Genomic DNA, 24,223 nt, shown 5'->3' on the forward strand with positions numbered 1-24,223 from the left:
ACAGTGATGATTAAGCTCTTCCATACCCTTTCCCTTGAACTCTTACAGTAGCATCAAACGCTGACTGAAATTTTTCATAAGTAGTATGACATGCTGGAATTTTGAGTGACCTGGTACAGGTGTCAGGATCTGGCAAGGAAAAATTTTTGCTGTCCTCAGGCAAGAATTGGATGTGTATTTCCTTTGGCATCAGTGGGGAGCCTGTGATAAATGACAACACTGACTTTATCCCAATTTCTGCAAGATAAAAACAATATAACGCTGGATCAAAATTACATTTGGTTTCTCCAGTATATACACTGAAAATGTTTTGTAAATCAAAAGCATTTGTTGGCCCATGTATCATTGAAATTATATTACAACAACCAAGTAAAAACGTTTTGAGTGGTAAGGCCAAAAAGACACTTTAACACACTTTTAACATGGAACATCCGTCTCAGGAAAAATGCGCATCAAAAGTTTCTTTTGTTTGGCACGTGCAAGGATTTGAGAACAAAAACTAAGCTTAAATACCGTAAAATTCCAATAATAAGCCCTTTTTGTTGAACTTATTTGAAGGGGCGCTCATTTTCTGAGGGGCTTATTATTTGAAGGAATTTTGCATTTCTTTTGTTTGGCACATGCACAGACATATCCTGTGGCTCTGTTCTCTTGCACACCTTTCCAAGGTAGTCCAGTAGGAACATGTATGCAGTGTTGTTTCTGGTACTTGGTGTAGTGGTGGGATCTATAGCTACTCTCTTTAGCAACACATCAGCATCAATGGCAGCCTCGTTTACTGTGGGAAATACCAAAGAGGTTACAGTAGGATGGCAGTTTAGCAAGGTACTAAGCTGTAAAGCCTCAAGGCCTTTCCTCATTTCCTCCAATTCTCTAATTCTCTTGTGTACCACTTGATACACCATGATTTCATAAGCACATTATGAACAGTCAACACTGCTGCACTTACGCCACTCTCACCCATCAGGTTCGTAACCATATCCTCAGAGTTCAAGGAAGTGATATCATCTTCATTTGATGTATCCATGCACTGCAACACTCCACGTACATTTAGGTCTGGAACATCTTCTAAACAGGCAAGTTGTGAGGTTCGTTCAGCACAACCAGTTGACAGGAACTCTTTCACAGGCTTTGCTAAACCAGTAATCCACACTTGTCCATGGATGATGGCATGTGCCATAATTTCTCCAACCATTCTAAAGTACCCATGTAGGATCAGCTGTTGTGAGTGAAGTGGCAGTTTGTGGTCATCGTCCCCTTCAAATAGTTGAGGATCTGAGGATGAAAGCACTGTTTCTGTAGCAAGTGTAAGAAACTCTTTCAAAGGTCCACCTACATCTGCTGCTTCCTCCTCATATTCTTCACCCTCTCCACTGCTGGAAACAAAGTACACTACTGGGGGCCTTGAGAGCTTACCAGAGCTGTTCTTGTAAATTCTGAAAAGTTCCCGAATTGCCTTCTTTGATCGGTTAAAGGTGATTGCCATAGTTGGACATGTAACTTTAACAACACTTCCTTTAAATGTCTTGAGAATGTCATCAGCAGGCATACCTTAAACAAGTGCAAGCAGTCATAAATGTATCCACGTGTTTATCACTATCACTAGCACTTTCACTATCATTACCATTGTTGTTCTTGTTGTTCTACTTCTTACTATATTAATAATAATTTATGACTGACTGACTGACTGACTGACTTAAGCATAAATCATATCAGCAAAGGTTTGCTAATACATTCACAGGTAATCATTAACCCTATTTCGACCCTCACTCTTGCTGAGAGGAGTCTTAATTAGGCATGATTCCACCTGTCATAAACTATGACAAATAATACATACCTTCTGTTGCTTCAGATACTTTTTGGGACTGAAGCATCGGGGGAGGTTCCCAGTCATCATCAACTATAGAAACAAACAAAATTGAATCATGCATCCTGATAAGAAATACAGCCTGTAACCTACCTTTAAGGATGGTACTCCTAACTGTAAGGATAGCAAGTAAAAGAAACAAATCACTCATGATCTCCAGGTAAGGTAATTGGTGGTCCAAGTTCAAAATGTTTTTAGGGATTGAGCAAAATAGCATCAACATGCCTATCCTTGGATGCCTTTGGCCTTTTTTTTTCTTATACCATGAATGCCTCTTTTCCCTTCCCCCTCCCCCCCCCCCCCCTACCCCAAGCCTTGAATATCCTACATATAAGGTCAATGTTGTGGTCCAATTTCATCTTTGGTTAAAATTTTTTATTTCTTTTGTTTTTATGTATATAAATGTATGGTAGTAAGTATAGGGCAAAGAGAAAGAAAACTTGAACCAATAATAAATTAAATGGCCAATCAAATAAGAACCTTTAACTAAATTCAAGGTTAACATAAATATTATAAAAATACAAGGAGTGTCAAAGGTTCTTGGACGAGGAGGCTGTAAGAGCACTTCTGAACCAAAAATTGTCATTTGTAGAGGGTTGAGAAGGGAGTAGGAGCTCAACGCATTAAACCTCCATAGGGGTATGGATATTCTCGGAAACAACACGACAGTTCATGTTGTGGAAGATGTAGTTGCTCTTTACTGTGATTACATGTAAATGTCAAATGTGGTAACCCACATCAAAATGGCCCATGGTTTGACAAACAGAGAAGGGTTAATTTACCAAGAGGTGACTAGCAAATAAGAAACACATGTTGTTACAAATTAAATTTGCTGATAACAATATGTTACCATTGCATTTGCTTTCCTTTCCAGTAGTTTCTGTCTGTGATAAATTCTGTCGAGTAATAAATTTTCCCTTCAGAATTTCTACAATAATTAAAATTCACTGCACACAATGTTTGCTTTTGTCAATATAATCTGACTGATAATGTGATAATCAATTATCAACAATAACACAATACAATAATTAGCAACTTACAGTGGTAATAACATATTTTTATTATAAAAATTAGAAATTATTATGCACCTATCAATGTTAAGCCCGAGGGGGGGGGGGGGGGGGGGCCCGGGCATATGTGGGGCATTTGACCTCTTTTGCCTTCCCCACCCTCGGGAGTTTGACTTAGAATCAGGGCCCCAGGGTGGGGACGTTTGCTTTTTTTTTGCGAGGAGGACTGGTAGCTAGTCACGTCTGTGCCGGCCAGATTAGCGTAGCTCAAGGTGCATTTAGGTTTTGTATTAGATTGAGAAAAATAATGATATCTGATTTTATCATTCTAGATTCGCGTAGCTCAACAAGGTCCATTCAGATTTTGTATTAGATTGAGAAAATGATATCTTATTGTATCATTCTAGATTCGTGTAGCTCAACAAGGTCCATTCAGTTTTTGTATTAGATTGAGAAAATGATATCTGATTGTATCACTTGAAATGCTAGATTCGTATTTTCTACATGGTACATTCTTTTCCGTATTAGATTGAGAAAATATCTGATTGTATGACTTGAAATGCTAGATTTGTAAAGCTCAACATGGTATACAGCTCGCGTTGTTCCTGTAAGATTGAGACAATTATATTTGATTTTTTCACGTGAAATGCTAGATTTGTTGATTATTTTCCTCGGATTACACAAAGCATCAAAGGAGTTTAAAATATAAAAAAAAAGCTTGGCAATTTATATCAATTATTTGTAAAATATACACAACAACTACTATGAACTTTAGGGATATTACTTCCCTAAGGTGGGGATATTTGATCTTATTTGACCCAGTTTTGGGGCCCCACGGTGGGGACTTTGACCAAAAAATCTTCTGAAAAGTCAAATGCCCCACATATGCCCGGGGTCCCCCCCCTCGGGCTTAACATTGATAGGTGCATTACACCCTTGTTCACAGAGTACAGAGGAGTCACAGGAGCAAAGTTATAGATTGATTTTTAACACAATTAATTCTATATTATGTATTTTTCTATATGCATTAATGCCTTATTTTCAAGCATATCAAAATACCAGACCATAGAATATGAGCCCAAGAAAATAAATTTATACCATGTTCAAAAACACATACCCCACTGGAGACCAAACACTTTTCAATGCCAATTTCTTTTACATCTGCAGTTTCTTCTTCACTTAGGTTCTTGTTTGAAGAAGCTCTGAAATTGAACATAGCAATCATTTCTTTCTTTGTTTTTGAGGGGGGCAATAAATTTTATTACAAAAAATTGTGCATCAGTCAATTCCAGCTGTGCCCGTCTGCCCTCATGGGTAACTACTAAGCATTTGTGTACTTTGTTACTCCTGGGGGTCGGGCATTAGCCTACCCTGCAGCTACCCCAGGCTTTTGACACACACGTGGTTTCAGACTCGAAATTCAAACATGAGGATTTTATCAGAAAAGACCTGTAGTTTGTCACCAATTGACTTGTCTGTCAAGTGCTGAACAAAATTGTGGAGGTTTCTAAAGGTGAGTTTTATCAAATTTTTTTTTTTTTGCATTTTCTCATTCGGCTTATCAAGGCACAACTTCAGATCAGGAACGATCAATGTCAATATGTATTTCCCATGAAAAAAGTATACAACAATATCCTGGGAGTGGGGCATTAGTCCTTTTCCTTCATCCACACACCCTGGAGTTTCCCTTCCAAAACAAAAAAATTATAATACCAGGGGGTTAGCCTTAGCTGGGGGGGGGGGGGGGGGGGAGGATTGGGGGATGGGTGTAGCTAGAATTGACTGATCCATATGACTACCGAGCAGAAAATACCAAAGCACTAATACATCACCAAAATCAAGTTACCTCTGACAACTTTGTTGATGCTTTCTTATTTCAGTAACAGGTATTTCCCAACAGCAGTTTATGCATTGCACTTTAGGGGCATTCTGTCCACTCTTCCATCGGTATAAAAAGAGAACAGAAATATAAATCACATTACAGTTGTCGTACATGTTACAAAAACGAATAACATCCTGAACAATACTTACCTCCAAACTGTTATCTGTATTTGATGAACATGGTGTCATATCCAAGTTGCGTTGGATAGGTCTTAAAAATGCTATGGCCTGTCCAAGGCCTGCAATGTCTCGAAGGAAAGGAACAGAATAACCATTTGGTGGAGAATCGATCATTACCAGTTCATTTGACATTCCTCGTCGCAAAATTTCAAAACCGCCGCCAGTAGCTAGTTTAGGGTAGACTTCCTCAAGTTTACGCTTCAACTCAGTTGCATTAGCCTTCGAAGGAAAGCAAATTTTTTTCTTTCCCAAACCAGCTGCTTGTAGCTTCCATTTCATTTCTTTTGATGGAACTACTTCTTGTTGAGAATACGAAAGACACAGAAATTCATGTGTCCAGGTTTCACGAGGCTTAAGGTGGCCGAATACAGTTTTTTAGTGTACAGGTGTTAGAAAACGTTATTTGGAAACTATGTATTTCTGGACGCCCAAAATTGGTATGGTGTAAGACTAACTAAGAAAGAATGTATTTTCGTACGTCTTGTTGAGCTAAGAACCGTTTCCATGGCAATGCAGCGAACTATTAAACGCTCATAAAAAGTAGGTTTCCTTTATTTTTAGAAAATGTACTCATTAGATTTTTTCCATTTTTTGTATCCAGAAAAACTCACAAAACACTGACACAGTTGCACTATTTTCATGTTATTTTAACAGAGAGAACTCCTGTAAATATTGATTTTACATTTTAATGTTTTGTGAAGATACCCTCTGTTAGATTTAGGTTTCTCTTTGTAGGCAAGTTACGCTTTTAGGGAACTTTTTTCATGCCAAATTTCACGAAATTCTAATGAGCGGTTCCTGAGAAAACAGATTATTTCCACGAAAACAACCAGTTGCAATTTTTTGGTCAAATGCGCATGCGTGGCTTTAATTGGGTTTCATGGCAAAGATGAAAAGCATGCAAAAGGTCTTGGTGAAGGACTTTTTTGCTCGGAAAGAAAAGAAAAAGAGTCCGGAAACGAGAAACTTACTTATTTAGGATCAAAACTTAACTTTATTATCAATTTCATGTGAAATTGAGGGATCACTTTATCGACCGCCGTATTTGCGTACCACAACCCTAGCACGCGCTTAATAGCATCACTAGCAGAATCTGTAAAGCGCGCGCAAACTGTGTTCGGCCACCTTAAAGAACATGGGTGCGTACTCTTCCGATCCCTTTCTTTCTTGGAGGAGCAGAAAACTGATTTCTGCTCTGTGGCGCTGGACGGCGGCTACTTCCAGGGCCATCATCGTAACTGGCAAAAAGAGTGCGTAAATTTGATGTTATTCTCTCTGCCCTGTTAGGCCGGTTGTTAGCGCTTGCAGCATTGGAAAGTACTTCTGTAGCCTCTCGCAAAAGCTATTGATGCCTTGATCGATAGGGTTGAGAAAAGGTTGAACATCGGCCAACCTCGTTCCCAGGGTCTCTCTTCTTCCCGCCCCAGCTGGGGCGGGAAGAAGAGAGACCCTGGGAACGAGGTTGAACATCGGCCTAAGGGAGGTGACGTCATCGGATTATTCTTCGGAGCAGTCACGATCCGAGATCCGATTATACCGGAAATTGACCTGCATTCAGTCTCTTTTAGTAGTAATGACATACAACGTCAGTGAAATAAAGACTTCGAACGTTTCTTAGGATTCGTTTTAGTAGAATACAGAGTTCTTTCTACTTTCGTTTCTCGGCGTCTGAACACTGATCTCAAGGATTTTACGCTCGACTTGTGGAAGAAACGTGGAACCATGAAAACAGTCAAGATTTGCTCAGGTAACATCGGCCTACGGGAGGTTAACATCGACCTAAAGGAGGCTAACATCGGCCTACAGGAGGTTAACATCGACCTAAGGGAGGTACGTTTTATAGCACCACGTTTGTATCGTATGTATTATACTGGCACAATCGTACACATGGAAAGCTTATTTGCAAGCATTAAAACTTACAATCGTGCAGGGGCTTTTCTAATCGTTGACCTGAGTGTCATTTCATTTATTACCAACTCATAACATCCACCTACAGGAGGTAAACATCTACCTAAGGGAGGTTATGATTTTTATAGCACCATGCAAGTAGGTATTATAATAAGGAACGATTGCCGTCTTAGAATAAATTTATTTATAAAGAATTATTATTATTATTATTATTATTATTATTATTATTATTATTATTATTATTATTATTATTATTATTATTATTATTATTATTATTATTATTTGAAAAGCCTTTTAATCTCACTAGAATGAGATTAATGAGAGTTTTCTCATTTTTTTATTTACACTGATAACATGGAATATATTATTATCAATATTATTTTTTGGCAACACACTGACCTACGCTGGGCCATTTATATTCATCTAATGAAACACTTCCACAGCCATAAAGATTTGCTGTGAGAGGTGTTATGGGTTAAAATAGAAAAATTGCTGGTGCATTAAAATAGCATAATAGCTGTTATGATGATTAAAGGCAATTGTTCTCTTTTTGTTGTTGTCATTTTTTCTTGGTTGACCCCATCAACCTGTAATTTCCACATTAAATTTTGCTAGAAGTGACTGTTTATGACTGTTGAAATGATAGATCATTTTTAAAAATATAACCCTTAATATGTCAGAATTTATTTTAATTTAATTTGTGATTTGACTTACAAGAGGTTTGACTGTTTGACTGCTTCATTTTTTATTTGCCATTAACCAAAAAATACAACATAAATACATTAAAGATGATACACAATATTCCTACTTAGCTATTTACAAGATGAAATGTGTTAAAGGCTAGGAAGCCTATATAGAAGCCTGGGGCTTATTAACTATCGGCTTCCTGGAACTATAGGATAAACCATAAAAGTTAATGGTACTGAATGAAAATTCCAATTAAATTTTTTTTAAAAGAAGAAAAAAAAGAAAAGGTGTGTAGCTCAACAAGGAGTCAATTTAACTAAGAAAGAAGGAATTTTTGTAAGTCTTTTGCCAAACAAACTGATACTTTCACTGTTTTGAATTTCACGACTAAGGGAGTTGAAAAACGTAGGACCTTGAAACCGAATTGAGAATTTTCGAAGATTCGTTCGACAATAAGGTATATAGAAAAGGTTGGAATTTCTTGTATTATAAGAATGTATCTGGCTTGCAAGAGTAAACATATCACGAAAATAATTTGGAAGTAATCTTCTTTTAACAAGATACATAAATTTACCTATTTGGCATAAATAAATGTCAGAGAATTTCAAAAATCTCCTGTTCTTTAAAAAGAACACCAGTATGAGCATCAAGAAACTTTTGCAGAACAATAATCCAATTTAAATTAGACTGATATGTTGATCCCCACACAGAAACACAATAAATTAAGTAACCTGGGTAAACTAGACTTAACAGGGTCCGAAATTGCGCCTTCCTGGTCGCCAATGCGACTAAAAATTTTGCACTGGCGACCAGAATTTCACAACTAGTCGCCAGCGGGCGATTAACTATTTCATGCCACGATCATTATACAAACAATTGAATAACTTTGATTTTCAGCCAAATCGATAAAAATGAAATTCAAAGCCGCCCGCCAATTAGCCTCCCACGCAGTCGTTTTTAAGGGACTCGAATTACCTCCTCCCTACAAACGCCTGCTTACCCAAGCGCCACATTCCTTTCCGCCGCTAAGCCAATCACAGCGAACCTTCTAAAATCTGGAAGGTTGACCTTGACCTCAGAACACCTCTCGCGGTTTCGAACAGTAAAAAACATCACGGCAGAGACAGAACTTTACCTAGCTTACGTGAGCTTTGAGTATTGTGTGCCCTACGTTCAAAATTTCTAGTTCAACGGACTGCAATCAAAGAATTAGAATTCGTGACGGGAAATAGCGATATTTTCGTCAATTTGCCGAATGGTTACGCAAAGTCGCTTTAATATTTATTGCTCTGCCTTCAATCTTGTCGACCTTGTCGGTGTGGAGGAAACCGAAATATTACCCGATATGTCAGTAAACTTTAAAGATTTTGCAGTTGAAACTCGCTTTATTATTGCAATTTGTTCGGGGGCATGTACGACATTAGCTGACATTTTCCACAAGGACCACAAGTTGATCGGCTCTTTGTCGTTTAACTTTCCTTTTAATAGTCTTCAATGGACTGATAAATACTGCAGATCTTCCCTTGAATCGAGTTAGTCTCTCGAAGCACTTCGTCCAAACGAACAAATCTGTTCCAGAGTAACGTAGAGTAGCGTAAGAGGTGATATCATATCTTCATCGACTGTCAACTTGATCAGGCGGGGAAGATCCCGAAGATTTTGACTCTCCCAGCAGTTAACGATGTCAAAACGTCGCACAAGAAGCGCTTTTATTCGCACTCGATATTTGTTTTGGCGTTTCAGCCATAACCAGCCATTCCAGAAGTGAAAAAATATCTGTACACTCTAAGTTAACTCTCGCATCTCTCAAGACTGTACCAGAGACTGTACAAAGCTCGCAGGAAACGGAAGCGGCCGTTGTAACCAGGAATTTGATTTGATACATTGGACAATGCCTCGACGGTGATTGGCTAGGGTGCTTGAGGAGTAAAACAATGGGAAAGGAATGTGGCGCTTGGGTAAGCAGGCGTTTGTGGGGAGGAGGTAATACGAGTCCCCTAAAAACGACTGCGTGGGAGGCTACCCGCCAATTGGTCACTTACTTTTTACCTTTCCACTGCTTTTGAAGTATAAAACCGATTTTCCTGTTATTATAAATCTATCACAACGCTTCACAGCTCGAGCAGTGTGAAGCTTCGCCGCCATGTTTTTTAAACGAGAAATGTTGCACGGTTGTGGCCTGTTGCGAAAAACATGGCGATCCGTCGATCGTCTTGACAGAACGCGAAAGGAAAGATCGTTTACGGTTTTGAACATAGAGCAAAGAACCAACCGGCAGTTTTTTTAAATCGGGTATATTTCTTCTCCAAAAGGTAGAGACAAGAGAAGGTATTAAGTTGACTTAAAACATTTAGCAGTCTTATGAAACTGCGTATATAGCCGGCATTCGATTCGTTTGTCGTGGTTTTTCAGTGTAAATCGCCATTGCGGCCCCAAACACGTTCTCTTTGTTCTGATTCTTAAAAGAAAAATTGGCGACCAGAATTTTCCATCTGGCAACCCAAAATTTTGGTTTGCGTTTCGCTGCGAAGGAAAAATTTTATTGACACTTTTTTTTCTGCTTTTTGGCGACCACATTTTTCCATATGGCGACTGAAAAAAAAAATTTCAGTCGCCACTTGGCGCCTGCTTAAAAAAGTTAATTTCGGACCCTGCGGCCCAAGGGTGACCACCAAGTTTTAGACCAACTTTTCATCTCCATCAACGTGAAAAGAAATTCCAGGTGTTAGAAGCAAGAAACAGCAAAGAGGAGGTTTTATGACCACAAGTTTTCTACGACAAGAACCAATTCAGGGCTCGGTTGTTCAAAAGAGGGTTAAGTCTTAACCTGGGGTTAAATCGGCCTAGCGTTGGGGTAAATTTTAACTGCAGGTTAGTTGCGTTGTTCGACGGAAAGTTAACACTAACCTCAGGTTAAAGAGCAGGTTAAATTTAACCCACCTAGCGAGCAGGGTTAAATAGCTAACCTCGGGTTTAAAAATACTAACAGAATAAAAACCAAGAACTTGTTGTTTTGCGATTTAGGCCGGAGGCGATGAGAAAGAAGATTTAGAGCCGGAACTCACTCCGAAATCGACGACTACACAGATGAAGAGCTACGTGTTCGTTACCACTTTCGACAAGAGTCTATTTAATTTATTTATTACCAATCTTATTGCTGGTGATATAAGTTGCAACACTGGACACTCGAAAACACTTGAAATCACGCCTTACCACTGCTCCACCAAGTTTTTTAAAATTGCTGTCAGGTTTTACGTTAGTGGAAGTTTCCTTCAAGTTATAGGCGGCAGTTTCAGTGTGGATAAGTCCACCGTTTCCAGAGTAATTACCAATGTTTATTTGTGCCCTGACTGCGAAACAGCCTCGCTTTATTTAGTGGCCTTCGACAAATGACGAGTGTACCACAATCAAAAACGAATTTTATCTTTGCTAACTCAATAAATTCTTTCTTGGCGTGGGAATGCAAGCTCTTTCACTTTTCGCGGACTTCGGCAGTCGACCTCATCGCAACTCCCACAACGTTCACGGTATCCGCAATTTTTTCATTCATTCTTTTTCTGGTTCTTGATGCTGTTTGCAAGTTTGCTTTGAATAACCGAAAGATTTTCCTCCACTTTTTCCGTCAAAACAGCAATTTTGGACTGGCTAAAATTTTGTTTTCGGGCTTTGCGTGATATATAGCTGGGGTAGCCATTGTTGCGCTCGCAACTTGCTTACCATGGCAATAGTATACGAAAAGAGTATTATGGGTTACTAGCCTCGGGTTAGCTGTGTCTAACACAAGGGTAACTAACGGGCTCATTAACCATGCTTTGAGCAACGCTACATGTATATTAACCACGGGTTAACAAACCTGCGGTTAAGAAATTTAACCTTCCGTTAGCCCTAACCAGAGGTTAATTTAAGCTATCTTTTGAACAACCGGGCCCTGAGTAATAAATTTGTGTCTAATAATACTTACATAAAACATGACCCACAGACTGCACCCCGCTGCCCTTTCCGCACCGATTGTCTGCTTCACATCTGTATTGCCCAGTATCTTTTCTGTTGATGTTGGAAAATACCAATACCTTGCCATAGTGTCGCTGACCAGTGTACACAGTAATCCAAGTATAATTTTTTGGCATGGGATCACCAGATGCCTCACAGGTCATATTAAAAGAACCACCTTCAATCACTGTGTTTGATGAATTAACAACTCTGTCAACTGAAGGATGATCTAAAAACAAATAACAAAGAACAGTGTTTATCTCAAAGGCTGTAAAATCATGTTAAAAACCTGTGCAGTTTACTCTTACATTACAATTAATTTAAAGTACAGTGTAATACTAAAATATTGAACTGGGTGACTTTCCATATGGCTTTGAGGCACTGCAGCAATGACACATAACGATTACTAACATATTGATCAGCATTGTCGATTAATTTTGTGTGTGTGTGTGTGTGTGTGTGTGTGTGTGTGTGTGTGTGTGTGTGTGTGTGTGTGTGTTTGGTTGAAACAAAAAATAATTTTAAAAGGGTATGACCCTTTTCTATGGTACTGTGGGTTGATACCACCTTGAGTGACAACAACAACAAAACTGTAGTTAAAATTGGGCATGCCAACAAAAATCAATACACTGTAAGTTCTATTAAGCAAGTTGAAGAATTGAAGAATACATGAAATGAATGTTAACATGTCCAACTTATTTTTGTCATCAACAATGATGGTATGGGGCATACATGTACATGTATTTTCATAGCATAGCAGTTACATGTAATGCTAACCAAGATGGCAGACTGGCTGGAACACAAATTCTTATTACAAACATGTGCTGAGGATTTATCCTCTTATTAATCTCAGCTGAAAAGGGAAACTTGGCCATCGGCTGTTTGTGCTTAACCGTATTTGACATATATTAGATAAAAGAATTCACCTAGTCTAAGTTAATGGCTTGGTGCTTCCGCACCTTGATTATCTGGCACCGTTTGGGGAGACCAGCCTGGTTTAAAATCAGAGATGCAACAACTATGTACAGGCCTTCCAAAATCGGTTTGCAAAGAAGATCGCAGGTAGCAATTTGAGACCCTGACATAGTTGAAATGGCTTCGGCTTCATGGAAGGCGCTTTGGACATCAATGCGATCAAGGGAGATGTTCCAGAACATTTTGATATTTTTAGAACCCCTTTAGGACAATTATATAATAATGCTAGAAATGGTTTTCTACCAAGACTTCCCAAGCCGCGAATAGAACGGGGAAGGCGCACTACATACTTTAGAGCTTTATACAATTGGGCCTTCCTGCCTAATGAATTAAAAAGACCTATGCCTAACACGGTTTTTAAAAGGGATCTAAATACGTTTTCATGTGGTTTGTTTCAGGTTAGTTTGTATACTTTTATCATGGATCCTAATATTAGTTTTATTGTTACCTATTTTTGTATCTTATTCTAGGGGATTTTTTTGTTACTTGTTTCTATTTTTTATTTAAAAGGAACCCCTGAAAACCACTTTTTTAAACATGATCTGAGTCAGTAACTCTCTATTGAAAGGAAATTGATACATATGTTATCTCTTCAGATGATCATTCAGGGTCCGAAATTGCGCTTTCCTGGTCGCCAATGCGACTAAAAATTTTGCACTGGCGACCAGAATTTCACAACTAGTCGCCAGTGGGCGATTAGCTATTTCATGCCACGATCATTATACAAACATTAACTTTGGTTTTCAGCCAAAACGATTAAAAATAAATTTCAAAGCCGCCCGCCAATTGGTTACTTACTTTTTACCTTTCTACTGCTTTTGAAGTATAAAACCGATTTTCCTGTTATTATAAATCTATCACACAACGCTTCAAGCGGTGCGAAGCTTCGCCGCCATGTTTTGTGAACGAGCAATGCTGCACGGATGTGGCCTGGTGCAAGCAACATGGTGATCCGTCGATCGTCTTGACAGAACGCGAAAGGAAAGATCGTTTACGGTTTTGAACATAGAGCAAAGAACCAACCGGCAGTTTTTTAATCGGGTACATTTCTCCTCCAAAAGGTAGAGACAAGAGAAGGTATAAAGTTGACTTAAAACATTTAGCAGTCTTATGAAACTGCGTATATAGCCGGCATTCGATTCATTCGTCGTGGTTTTCAGTGGTAGGTGTATAAATCGCCATGGGGCCCCAAACGCAAACGCGTTCTCTTCGTTCTGATTCTTAAAAGAAAAATTGGCGACCAGAATTTTCCATCTGGCAACCAAAAATTTTGGTTTGTGTTTCGCTGCGAGGGAAAAATTTTATTGACACTTTTTTCTGCTTTTTGGCGACCACATTTTCCTATATGGCGGCGACTGAAAAAAAAATTTCAGTCGCCACTTGGCGCCTGCCTAAAAAAGTTAATTTCGGACCCTGGACTATAGTACAAGGAGCGTAAGGTTTTGGGAAGGCAAACACTAGACTTATAAAATTAATAATACCTATTGATTTTGATATTTTTCTAGAAACACTAAGAATGTGAGGCTTCCATGACAAATGCTCATCGAGGATAACACCTAAAAATACTGTCTCTTTCACACGTTCAATTGCATTGTTGTCAATTGAATAGACGGTATCCGGTCGTTTCGTTCCATGGTCGTTTCGTTCCAAGGCACTTCGTTCCATAAAAAAGTCGTTTCGTTCCACGGAATAATCACGTCGTTCCATAAAAAAGTCGTTTCGTTCCACGCATTAGTCAATTCGTTCCAGCAAAAATAGTCTTAAACAAATTGCATACAGCTTACCTCAAGTCGCGCAACGGCAGCAGATCGAGAAATTTGTCTGAAACATATCCGTCTCCCTAATCTTCTTGCGCGCGCAATCAGTTGATAGAGAACACGTATGATAAACGCAATGGACTGAACATTACCGGCCACGCGCGCACAAAATAAAAGTTAGTTAGGTACGCAACTTGACGATCACAAACAATCTTTAATAGACAAACGTAAGATCTTTAATACGTTTGACAAAAGAAGAAATAGAACATTCTGCTTTTATAAACGTCGTTAAACTTTATTTCAACCACACACAATGCCATTTATTTTACTCAACAACGGTCAGGCGCGCTATCCTTATAACTGCGCGAGACTAGGTACCAATATATCCTCCGAGGCTCCACTTCCATACCGAACATCTTTTAATTTCTATGAAACTTCTACATTTAATTCTTTGAGTCAAGTTAAGTTAACTTCTTAATTTCGAATACTCACTTTAACACTTTGTAAAACTATTAGTGTTTTGTGGAACGAATTGACTATTGCGTGGAACGAAACGACTTTTTTTATGGAACGAAACAACTTCGAATTGGAACGAAACGACTTGGAACGAAACGACCATGGAACGAAACGACCGTAATTCGAATAGACATATCAAGTGTTTTCCTCCTTTGGGGTGGACTAAAAACCATAAAATTTGATTTTTTAAAGTTAATGGACAGCTTGTTTGTTCGACACCATTGAGTTAATTTAAGCATTTCAGAATTCAAGATTCCAGGAAGCAAGTTAAAATCTTTGTGGGAGAAAAATATGTTTGTATCATCTGCAAAAAGAATAAAATCCACGACCTTTGACACGTTACGCAGATCATTTATAAAGAGTAGAAAGAGTAGGGGACCTAGTATAGAACCCTGAGCCACCCCACACTTAATTTTGCAAGACTCCGAACTGACGCCATTAAATTCCACATATTGTTGTCTATTGCTTACTAGATAGCTTTCGAACCCTCTAAGTGGAGTGCCACGAACACCATAATGCTCTAATTCTGAAATCAAAATGTTATGGTCAACGGTGTCAAAGGCCTTGGACAAGTCTATAAAAATACCAACTGTGCATTCCTTATTGTCAATAGCAGAAGAGATAGATTTTGTCATATAAACAAGCAAGAGCATAAGCGCTAGCGGTGGAGTGATGCTTGGGAAAACCATACTGAAGTGTCAGAGAGAATGTTATGATTATTAAGAAACCTTGAAAGACGATTGAACATTACTCTCTCATTGCTTACTACAGTACATTAACAATATTGGCTTTATTTTATTTCTTTTCAGAATGCAATACTTAAACTGCACAGACCGCTGAAGAAACAGCTACTTCAAAGACACCTATGACTCATTAATTCCACAAAAGACATTGTGTACTCAATTCATAGGCATAGAAGCTTACTCTTCAGCAGGGAAACTTGGGATCATAAGGAGCTTTTTTATCATTGACTTGAATTTCATTTTATTTTTACCTAGTGATAACAATTCCACCTACGTATACAGTAGGCAAACATCTACCTGAGGGAGGTTATGATGTTTATAGCACCATGCAAGTATGTATTATAATAGGGAAGAATTTACTTGAAGAAAGCTTATGAATCTTAAGGGGCCTTTGCACTTTGTGCACAAGGCCCTCAAATTTGGAATGACAACCCTCTTGATTTAGGCAATTCGCTTACTATCTCGAATTGTAGACAAAAACTTAGAGATTACTTCCAATCAAATTGTGAATTCATGTCCTTTTGAACTCTCGTATACACGGCTTAGCTTAATTTAATATTTTATTTGTTATTTATTTAATTTTTTCATTTAAGTTATTATTATTATTATTATTATTATTATTATTACCACTATTATCAACATTACTATTTATTTATTTATTTATTTATTTATTTATTTATTTATTTATTTATTTATTTATTTGCAAACTGTAAAGTAATTGCACCATTTTCACCAATCTCCTGTATGAATTGTGCCATATAAGCCCCCGGCTTCGGCATCTCAATATCGATTTATTACTCATTACCATGCACCCTCTTGTACTATTATTATGAATAAAAAGCATTATATATTGTATTGTCTCAGTTGTTCAATAATTATTGTTTTCAAAAAGAAGAAAAAAAAAGAGAAAAGTCCAAATTCTCTCATGCCAAAGGTACAGTGTAAATTCAGTTCAATTTCTCTACCCCAGCCAAATTCAATTCCCTTCTTCCCAGGCATGGTACATGGTCAAATGCCATGTGAGGGGGGGGGGGGGGTGGGGGAACAAGGCATTTATTTTTTGTTCAAATTTGACTTGTTCTCCAACTCATGACAAAGTTCCACCTGTATTTAGAAGCATAGAGCTTACTTGATAACAAATGACACGTCATGAGCTTAAAACATGAAAATGAAAACATTTAGGGGTGGTCATTTGGATCTTTTGAAAAGCACACTTATATGGTCGTCCAAATGTTTCAATATTCGCTAAGTTGTATTCGCTGTCGCTAAATTACATTCGCTATCGCTAAATTACATTCGCTGTCGCTAAATTGTTCATTCGCTGTCGCTAATACTTATTCGCTATCGCTAAATTGTACATTCGCTGTCGCTAATACTCATTTGCTATCGCTAAATTTCATTCGCTTTCGCTAAATTACATTCGCTGTCGCTAATACTTATTTGCTATCGCTAAATTTAATTCGCTTTCGCTAAATTACATTCGCTGTCGCTAATACTTATTCGCTATCGCTAAATTGTACATTCGCTGTCGCTAATACTCATTTGCTATCGCTAAATTTCATTCGCTTTCGCTAAATTACATTCGCTGTCGCTAATACTTATTCGCTATCGCTGATATTCATTCGCTCTCGCTAAATTTCATTCGCTGTCGCTGAGTGTTTCCATTTCATGCGCTAAAAATTAACTCAGGGTATCCCCACACGGGAAAGTTTGTGGAAAGCCGCTAACCGCAGATTCAAAAGCATGTGAGATCTCACGATGGCCGACGAAAAGGTATGGAAATGCTCTTCTGAAATTAAAATTTCAGATTTTGTTCGCTTCTAAGCCGTTCCTCAGTGAAAAGCTGGAGCTAGTATACGAAAAGGCTTTATCCGGGGCTTTGTATGAGCTTAAAGTTTGGCTCATCGCACCATCGTGCTTCGTCGAGGCGGGAAAATACGTTCAGGCGAATGCAGCGGGACTCTGTAAAACGAGGATGCGGACGGGCGGATGCGGACGGCGGATGGCGGATGGGGCTTTAAAAAAAAAAAAAACCAAGAAAAAAGAAAATAGCTAGGATGTTGATACTGTTAAATTTTTTGGTTAATTGCCACCTTCTAAGAAATGCTAGCTTTGGCTATTTTTTTTTTTAATTTGAATTAATTTAAATCTTATTGTCAGTCAAACAGCGAAAACGCTATAGAATGTTTCATCTCGTTTTTCAACCAAATCAGTTTGCAGTGGAACTCCGTACATTAGTACGACACACCATCCAGCAAAACAACACATTCACATTCATGAACAGTTACGGGATAATCTGATTAACGGGAAAAGTACTGTACGAGCTCTTGTTAGGCAACAGACAGATTGATACAAGTTATTAAAAGATTATTTTAAGATGTCCAAAGATTTATATGCGTAGGATTTGCGAACGTATCATTTTTTTTAATTTTTTTTTATTTTGTCCATTATATTATAAATACAATCAAATAGAATCTTATGACTGCTAACTTAGATATAATGGCAGGAGATCTTAGCAAGCTCAATGAGCTTTTCTATGAAGATCCCCTTATTCATTTTTCTTCCCTTTAAATTTGCACACAAGCAAAGTTTTCCTTACAATAGGGGGACTTTTTTGATCGGGTTTTGCGTCTTTTCGGTTTTGATATTCATTGCGGATTTTGGTTTTTCCCTTTTTTGAACATTCAGTTTTTTTACCTGACAGAAAAAACAGGTTTTTTCGGTCAGTTTCTGGTTTTCCCCAGTTGCCTTCAGTCCCTAGTTGTCAGGGGTCGTCTTCTCCGTGAACTTGGTGCAGTCGAACCTCGATTATCCGGACTCGTTGGGATTTGAATAAATAGTCCGGATAATCGAAAATATGAATGTTAATGAGACAGTAATGTAAAGGAACGAAATAAAGTAAACAGAATTTAATTGTGAATAGACTTTTAAACTTGTCTAACCAACCGGTTGATGCTTTGAAGCTTTCGCGATCGGTCGACTCCGCTTTCAACTGCGCTGAGAAATGTTTCGCTTTCTCCTTAAAAAGAGGACCTGAAATTGGTGTTCCACTGCTGAACAAACCGAGGAATACTGTCTTTTCTAACTCGTGTTCCTCTACATCAGACATCTTGGCAGAACGTAACTTTTTCGTGACCGCAAACGTCCAAATATGGAACCCATAAAATTTTCCCAGAGAAAAAAAGTGACATTTTTTCAAGCACGAGAAGTTCATGTTCGTTTCAGCGAGGGACCACAAAAAAATCGCGATCTTTAATTCGTCTCGATTGTTCAAGACATGCTCTGCTCTAAATTAAAACTTGAAAGGAAACGTCGCTTGTGTGCAGATTTCATGTCCTGGGAGGAAAATGACACGTTCGCAAATCTTACGCAGGGAAATCTTTGGACATCTTAAAACAATCTTTAATAACTTGTATCGATGTGTCTGTTCGAACAATAACCACGATTTCCAATCTATAATGCCTAACAAGAGCTCATACATTACTTTTCCCGTTTATCAGATTATCCCTAGCCTCCCACGCAGTCGTTTTTAGTGGGAGGCTAGATTATCCCGTAACTGTTCATGAATATGAAAGTGTTGTTTTGCCGGATGGTGTGTCGTACTAATGTACGGAGTTCCTCTGCAAACTCAGACTGATTTGGTTGAAAAACGAGAAGAAACATTCTATAGCGTTTTCGCTGTTTGACTGACAATAAGATTTAAATTAATTCAAATTTAAAAAAAAAATAGCCAAAGCTAGCATTTCTTAGAAGGTGGCAATTAACCAAAAAATTTAACAGTATCAACATCCTAGCTATTTTCTTTTTTCTTGGTTTTTTTTTTTAAAAAGCCCCATCCGCCATCCGCCGTCCGCATCCGCCCGTCCGCATCCTCGTTTTACAGACCCGCTGCATTCGCCTGAACGTATTTTCCCGCCTCGACGAAGAACGATGGTGCGATGAGCCAAACTTTAAGCTCATACAAAGCCCCGGAGAAAGCCTTTTCGTATACTAGCTCCAGCCTTTCACTGAGGAACGGCTTAGAAGCGAACTAAATCTGAAATTTTAATTTCAGAAGAGCATTTCCATACCTTTTCGTCGGCCATCGTGAGATCTCACATGTTTTTGAATGCAAATCTGCGGTTAGCGGCTTTCCACAAACTTTCCCGTGTGGGGATACCCTGAGTTAATTTTTAGCGCATGAAATGGAAACACTCAGCGACAGCGAATGAAATTTAGCGAGAGCGAATGAATATCAGCGATAGCGAATAAGTATTAGCGACAGCGAATGTAATTTAGCGAAAGCGAATTAAATTTAGCGATAGCAAATGAGCATTAGCGACAGCGAATGTACAATTTAGCGATAGCGAATAAGTATTAGCGACAGCGAATGTAATTTAGCGAAAGCGAATGAAATTTAGCGATAGCAAATGAGTATTAGCGACAGCGAATGTACAATTCAGCGATAGCGAATAAGTATTAGCGACAGCGAATGAACAATTTAGCGACAGCGAATGTAATTTAGCGATAGCGAATGTAATTTAGCGACAGCGAATACAACTTAGCGAATATTGAAACATTTGGACGACCATACACTTAAAGGTTCATGGCATGTCTCAATTTCATTTTGACCTTTACTTGAGGTACAGATTTGTTGACTTACAAAATAATAGCTCTTTACGTCATATCTTTTTGACTCAATAGCCATAAAGGTTAGCAACCATAACTGTAATTGAATATGGATAATTGAAAGATGCATTTCAATATCAGGATTAAGTAGAAGAAAGACCCTCAGTTATTTTTTGGGATTTCTTTTCACAACTGCTTAAGGACGGTGCCTACTAATAGCAAAGTATTTTTCCACGGTTTATCACTATGCGGGAAATTAAGCAGATCTTGGTAGTGGGTATTGAAATCCAAAAAGGAAATTGGGGGTAACCATGCATTTTTTAGAGATAACTAAGCAACAATTATCCTAAAAAGCAGCAAAATACAAAGCAATGTATGGTGCTTTTTTCCAAATTGAAGCTTTATTATCTCTGAAAAATGCATGGTTTCCCCCCAATTTTCTTTTTGGATACCAAAATCACTTGCTAAGTTCTGCTTTCTCTGCATAGTTTTAAAGTGCGCAAAAATATCCCTGTAATAGTAGGCACCACCCATAGGAAACCCGAGTATCTCCAGATGCGCAGAATGTATGCGCAGTAACAATAGTAGGCACCGTCCTTAAGTTGTAGAAAGGACTAAGAATCTTTCTTCCAATTAAACATTACTAAAAAATGTTGGTCATTTTGTATCTTTGCACTCTAAGTGGTACATATATACCAATCTACATAATTTCCTGCCAGAGAGGAACAAAATTATGACCATTTGCATCCAATCCATCATTATATGGGAGATCCTCCATCAATTAACCCTACAAACTTGAAATATCAAATTTTACATAATTTTGCCACATGACGAGAGGTCAAGCTTGACAATAACAGTTCAACAACATCTGTTGTACACAATGTCTTTTGAGGAATTAATGAGTCATAGGTGTCTTTGAAGTAGCAGTTTCTTCAGTGGTCTGCACAGTTTAAGTATTGCATTCTTAAAAGAAATAAAATAAAACCAATATTGTTAATGTACTGTAGTAAGCAGTCAAACAGTCAAACCTCTTGCAAGTGATCACAAATTAAATTGAAATAAATTCTGACATATTAAGGGTTATATTTTTAAAAATGATCTATCATTTCAACAGTCATAAACAGTCACTTCTAGCAAAATTTAATGTGGAAATTACAGGTTGATGGGGTCAACCAAGAAAAAATGACAACAACAACAACAACAAGAAAACAATTGCCTTTAATCATCATAACAGCTATTATGCTATTTTAATGCACCAGCAATTTTTCTATTTTAACCCATAACACCTCTCACAGCAAATCTTTATGGCTGTGGAAGTGTTTCATTAGATGAATATAAATGGCCCAGCGTAGGTCAGTGTGTTGCCAAAAAATAATATTGATAATAATATATTCCATGTTATCAGTGTAAATAAAAAAATGAGAAAACTCTCATTAATCTCATTCTAGTGAGATTAAAAGGCTTTTCAAATAATAATAATAGTAATAATAATATAAATAATTCTTTATAAATAAATTTATTCTAAGACGGCAATCGTTCCTTATTATAATACCTACTTGCATGGTGCTATAAAAATCATAACCTCCCTTAGGTAGATGTTTACCTCCTGTAGGTGGATGTTATGAGTTGGTAATAAGTGAAATGACACTCAGGTCAACGATTAGAAAAGCCCCTGCACGATTGTAAGTTTTAATGCTTGCAAATAAGCTTTCCATGTGTACGATTGCGCCAGTATAATACATACGATACAAACGTGGTGCTATAAAACGTACCTCCCTTAGGTCGATGTTAACCTCCCGTAGGCCGATGTTAACCTCCTTTAGGTCGATGTTAACCTCCCGTAGGCCGATGTTACCTGAGCAAATCTTGACTGTTTTCATGGTTCCACGTTTCTTCCACAAATCGAGCGTAAAATCCTTGAGATCAGTGTTCAGACGCCGAGAAACGAAAGTAGAAAGAACTCTGTATTCTACCATAACGAATCCTAAGAAACGTTCGAAGTCTTTATTTCACCGACGTCGTCCGCCATTACTACTAAAAGAGACTGAATGCAGGTCAATTTCCGGTATAATCGGATCTCGGATCGTGGCTGCTCCGGCCCGGCTGCTCCGAAGAATAACCCGATGACGTCACCTCCCTTAGGCCGATGTTATCTTTTCTCAACCGATCGATAGGCGAGTCCGCCATTTTGAGACACTAGACCCATTCCCCACTCCGTCGTCTAAATTTTGTTCAGTGAGTGCCATGAAGGATATGACGTAAGCATAATTCACTTTACCATAATTCAACACAGAAGAACAAAATCCAATACAGAAGAGCATAATACAATACAGAAGAACATAATCCAATACAGAAAAGCATAATACATTATAGAGGAACACAACGGAATTCAGAATGACATAATTGAAAGCGAAAGTTCTGCATTGGACTTTACAATGCCAAATGAGAAGAGCATGATAGCACTTTAGAAGTCTAAAACACCATGTTAGAACTGCATAAGAGAATTTGTAATTTTGGCGGTAGTCAACCCTCATACAAGAGAGGTTTCCTTGAGCAGTTCAGGCTACATGAAGTGAAAAAAAATGTTTTCCCAGAGGAAATGAGTGAAAGAACTGAATGGTTGCACGTGCTACAGCTACAGATATTTTTCCACGCACCACTGACATAACAAAGCCTAGTACCCAGACGTTTTTTATCTCTAGGGTGAAATTGCGCGATCTGAGAATAGTGTATGCTTGATGTAGTGTTGAAAAAATTAAAGATATGTTTATTCGCGGGCACTCATATCAACTGAAATTTGTAGATTTTTTTAAATTTTCCTTTACACTGGAAGAATTCCATGTAAATAATAAAGTAGTAATGCCTTAGGAAATGGAAAGTGTTTTTTTTTTTTCATATTCCCACCCTCACTGGCTTTTTTCAGTCTCTACTAGCTAGTTTTTTCAAGAATTATGGAGGGTGTGCGTCTTCCTAAAATTAAAATCTTGTCACACATAAATGACTCCTTGCCTCGTTATGGAAGGGGATGGAAGCCTTTTTTATTACACCGAAAAATAGTGTTTTAAAATAAAGCTAATTTTGTTTCGAACGAGTGGTGGATTAAAGCAGTAACTTGTCCAACGTCAGGGGTCTAAAAGGCAGTTCCATTTTCTGACAATACTTTATTATCTTTGGGTGACACGTCTTTTCGACAAATGCGAAGTGAGCCCGCAGAAAAAGAAGATTAAGCTAAACGTGGAAACTTCAGCTCAAGGATATAAGTAATGCCCCACCGTTTACAGTCAACTCTCTCTAAGGCGGACACCCTCGGTACCAGATTTACTGTCCGGTCCGCCTTAGAGAGAGATCGTGTAAACTGACCCCGAACATCGAAACTGATACCAGTGCTTTACAGGGGCGTAGCCAGGATTTCTAGGAAAGGGGGGGGGGGGTTCCAAATTGGTTCCAACGAAAACAGTTGGTCTAAAATCCTTACATTACGTACGTACAAGGCTTTGGCGTTTACGCTACGCAAAGAGAATACGCCTTGGTTGCCGTTGAGCGAACGTGTTTATCACTTCCTCGATCTTTATGTCTCGGTGGTAATTGATGTTCATCAACGCCAGCCCAGACTCTCGCTCGCTTGACACGGTCGACCTCAGATATGTTTTTAACCTTCTTAGTGTACTGAATGAGCGCTCACATTCAGCTGACGTTATCGGCAACGTGCACAAAATAGGGATCAAGGTGTGGATGTTATGAAACAACTCCCGATCGCATGCTGCGAATGTCTGAACTGCACTGGTGGGAAGGTCGGCATCCTCAGTGCTGCACCACTTCCTCTTCCATCGCAGGAGTTCAACATCAACCACATGAGGAGAAGGAAGGTCGTTCTCATAAAACTCCAGCGCTGCTTCAATGTCAGGATGTCTGTCTCCGATGGCTATCAGCTCAGGAAGAAGATTAAAGAGGCTGCACAAGAGAGCACCATTAGTAGGAAAACCACCAGCTCGCGGGCATTTCTGCTGTGCACACACGTGCATCTTGTTACACAGAAATCCGGCCCAGCTCTGCTCATGTCTCCGAAAATGCAAGTGAAACGCAAATGGATACCACAATGAC

The 24,223-nt window shown here is 38.5% G+C and overlaps 2 protein-coding genes and 3 long non-coding RNA genes across 7 annotated transcripts in view; 1 reads left to right on the plus strand and 4 right to left on the minus strand.

Moving 5' to 3' along the window:
* The window catches only part of LOC146477026 (uncharacterized), a 310,708-nt gene extending 293,983 nt beyond the window's left edge, over window positions 1–16,725 (minus strand). Inside the window, exon 1 of the long non-coding RNA XR_014865531.1 lies at window positions 15,744–16,725. This is a non-coding gene — a long non-coding RNA (uncharacterized LOC146477026). The remainder of the gene's footprint in view (window positions 1–15,743) is intronic.
* On the minus strand, window positions 82–6,330 carry LOC146477038 (uncharacterized). Of its 3 annotated transcripts, none has more exons than XM_085114101.1 (7): window positions 6,064–6,330; window positions 4,724–5,289; window positions 3,995–4,079; window positions 2,718–2,763; window positions 1,838–1,900; window positions 950–1,551; window positions 82–237 (listed from the first exon to the last, which is right to left on the minus strand). In XM_085114101.1, exons 1-7 carry the CDS (start codon window positions 6,169–6,171, stop codon window positions 226–228), a joined length of 1,482 nt encoding a protein of 493 aa, XP_084970227.1. In that variant the 5' UTR covers window positions 6,172–6,330; the 3' UTR covers window positions 82–225. The 3 variants fall into 3 exon arrangements, with proteins under 3 accessions (XP_084970227.1, XP_084970226.1, XP_084970228.1); XM_085114102.1 differs by lacking the exon at window positions 82–237 and having other exon boundaries at window positions 599–1,551; window positions 4,724–4,815; window positions 4,909–5,289; window positions 6,064–6,324; XM_085114100.1 differs by lacking the exon at window positions 82–237 and having other exon boundaries at window positions 595–1,551; window positions 6,064–6,326.
* On the plus strand, window positions 6,425–15,754 carry LOC146477039 (uncharacterized). The gene is made up of 2 exons (XR_014865520.1): window positions 6,425–6,768; window positions 15,581–15,754. It is a non-coding gene; the product is annotated as an uncharacterized LOC146477039 (long non-coding RNA).
* On the minus strand, window positions 6,777–13,818 carry LOC146477040 (cell adhesion molecule 3-like). The gene is made up of 2 exons (XM_085114140.1): window positions 13,297–13,818; window positions 6,777–11,752 (listed from the first exon to the last, which is right to left on the minus strand). The coding sequence occupies exons 1-2, from the start codon at window positions 13,442–13,444 to the stop codon at window positions 11,481–11,483; spliced, it is 420 nt and encodes a 139-aa protein (XP_084970266.1). The 5' UTR covers window positions 13,445–13,818; the 3' UTR covers window positions 6,777–11,480.
* A 3,371-nt stretch (window positions 16,726–20,096) lies between the features above and the next one.
* Window positions 20,097–22,219, minus strand: LOC146477041 (uncharacterized). The gene is made up of 2 exons (XR_014865458.1): window positions 21,895–22,219; window positions 20,097–21,085 (listed from the first exon to the last, which is right to left on the minus strand). It is a non-coding gene; the product is annotated as an uncharacterized LOC146477041 (long non-coding RNA).
* Window positions 22,220–24,223: the final 2,004 nt, after the last annotated feature.

This window comes from Pavona decussata, unplaced genomic scaffold (assembly GCF_977016875.1).
Source record: "Pavona decussata unplaced genomic scaffold, jaPavDecu1.1 SCAFFOLD_72, whole genome shotgun sequence".
Lineage (NCBI taxonomy): Eukaryota > Metazoa > Cnidaria > Anthozoa > Scleractinia > Agariciidae > Pavona > Pavona decussata.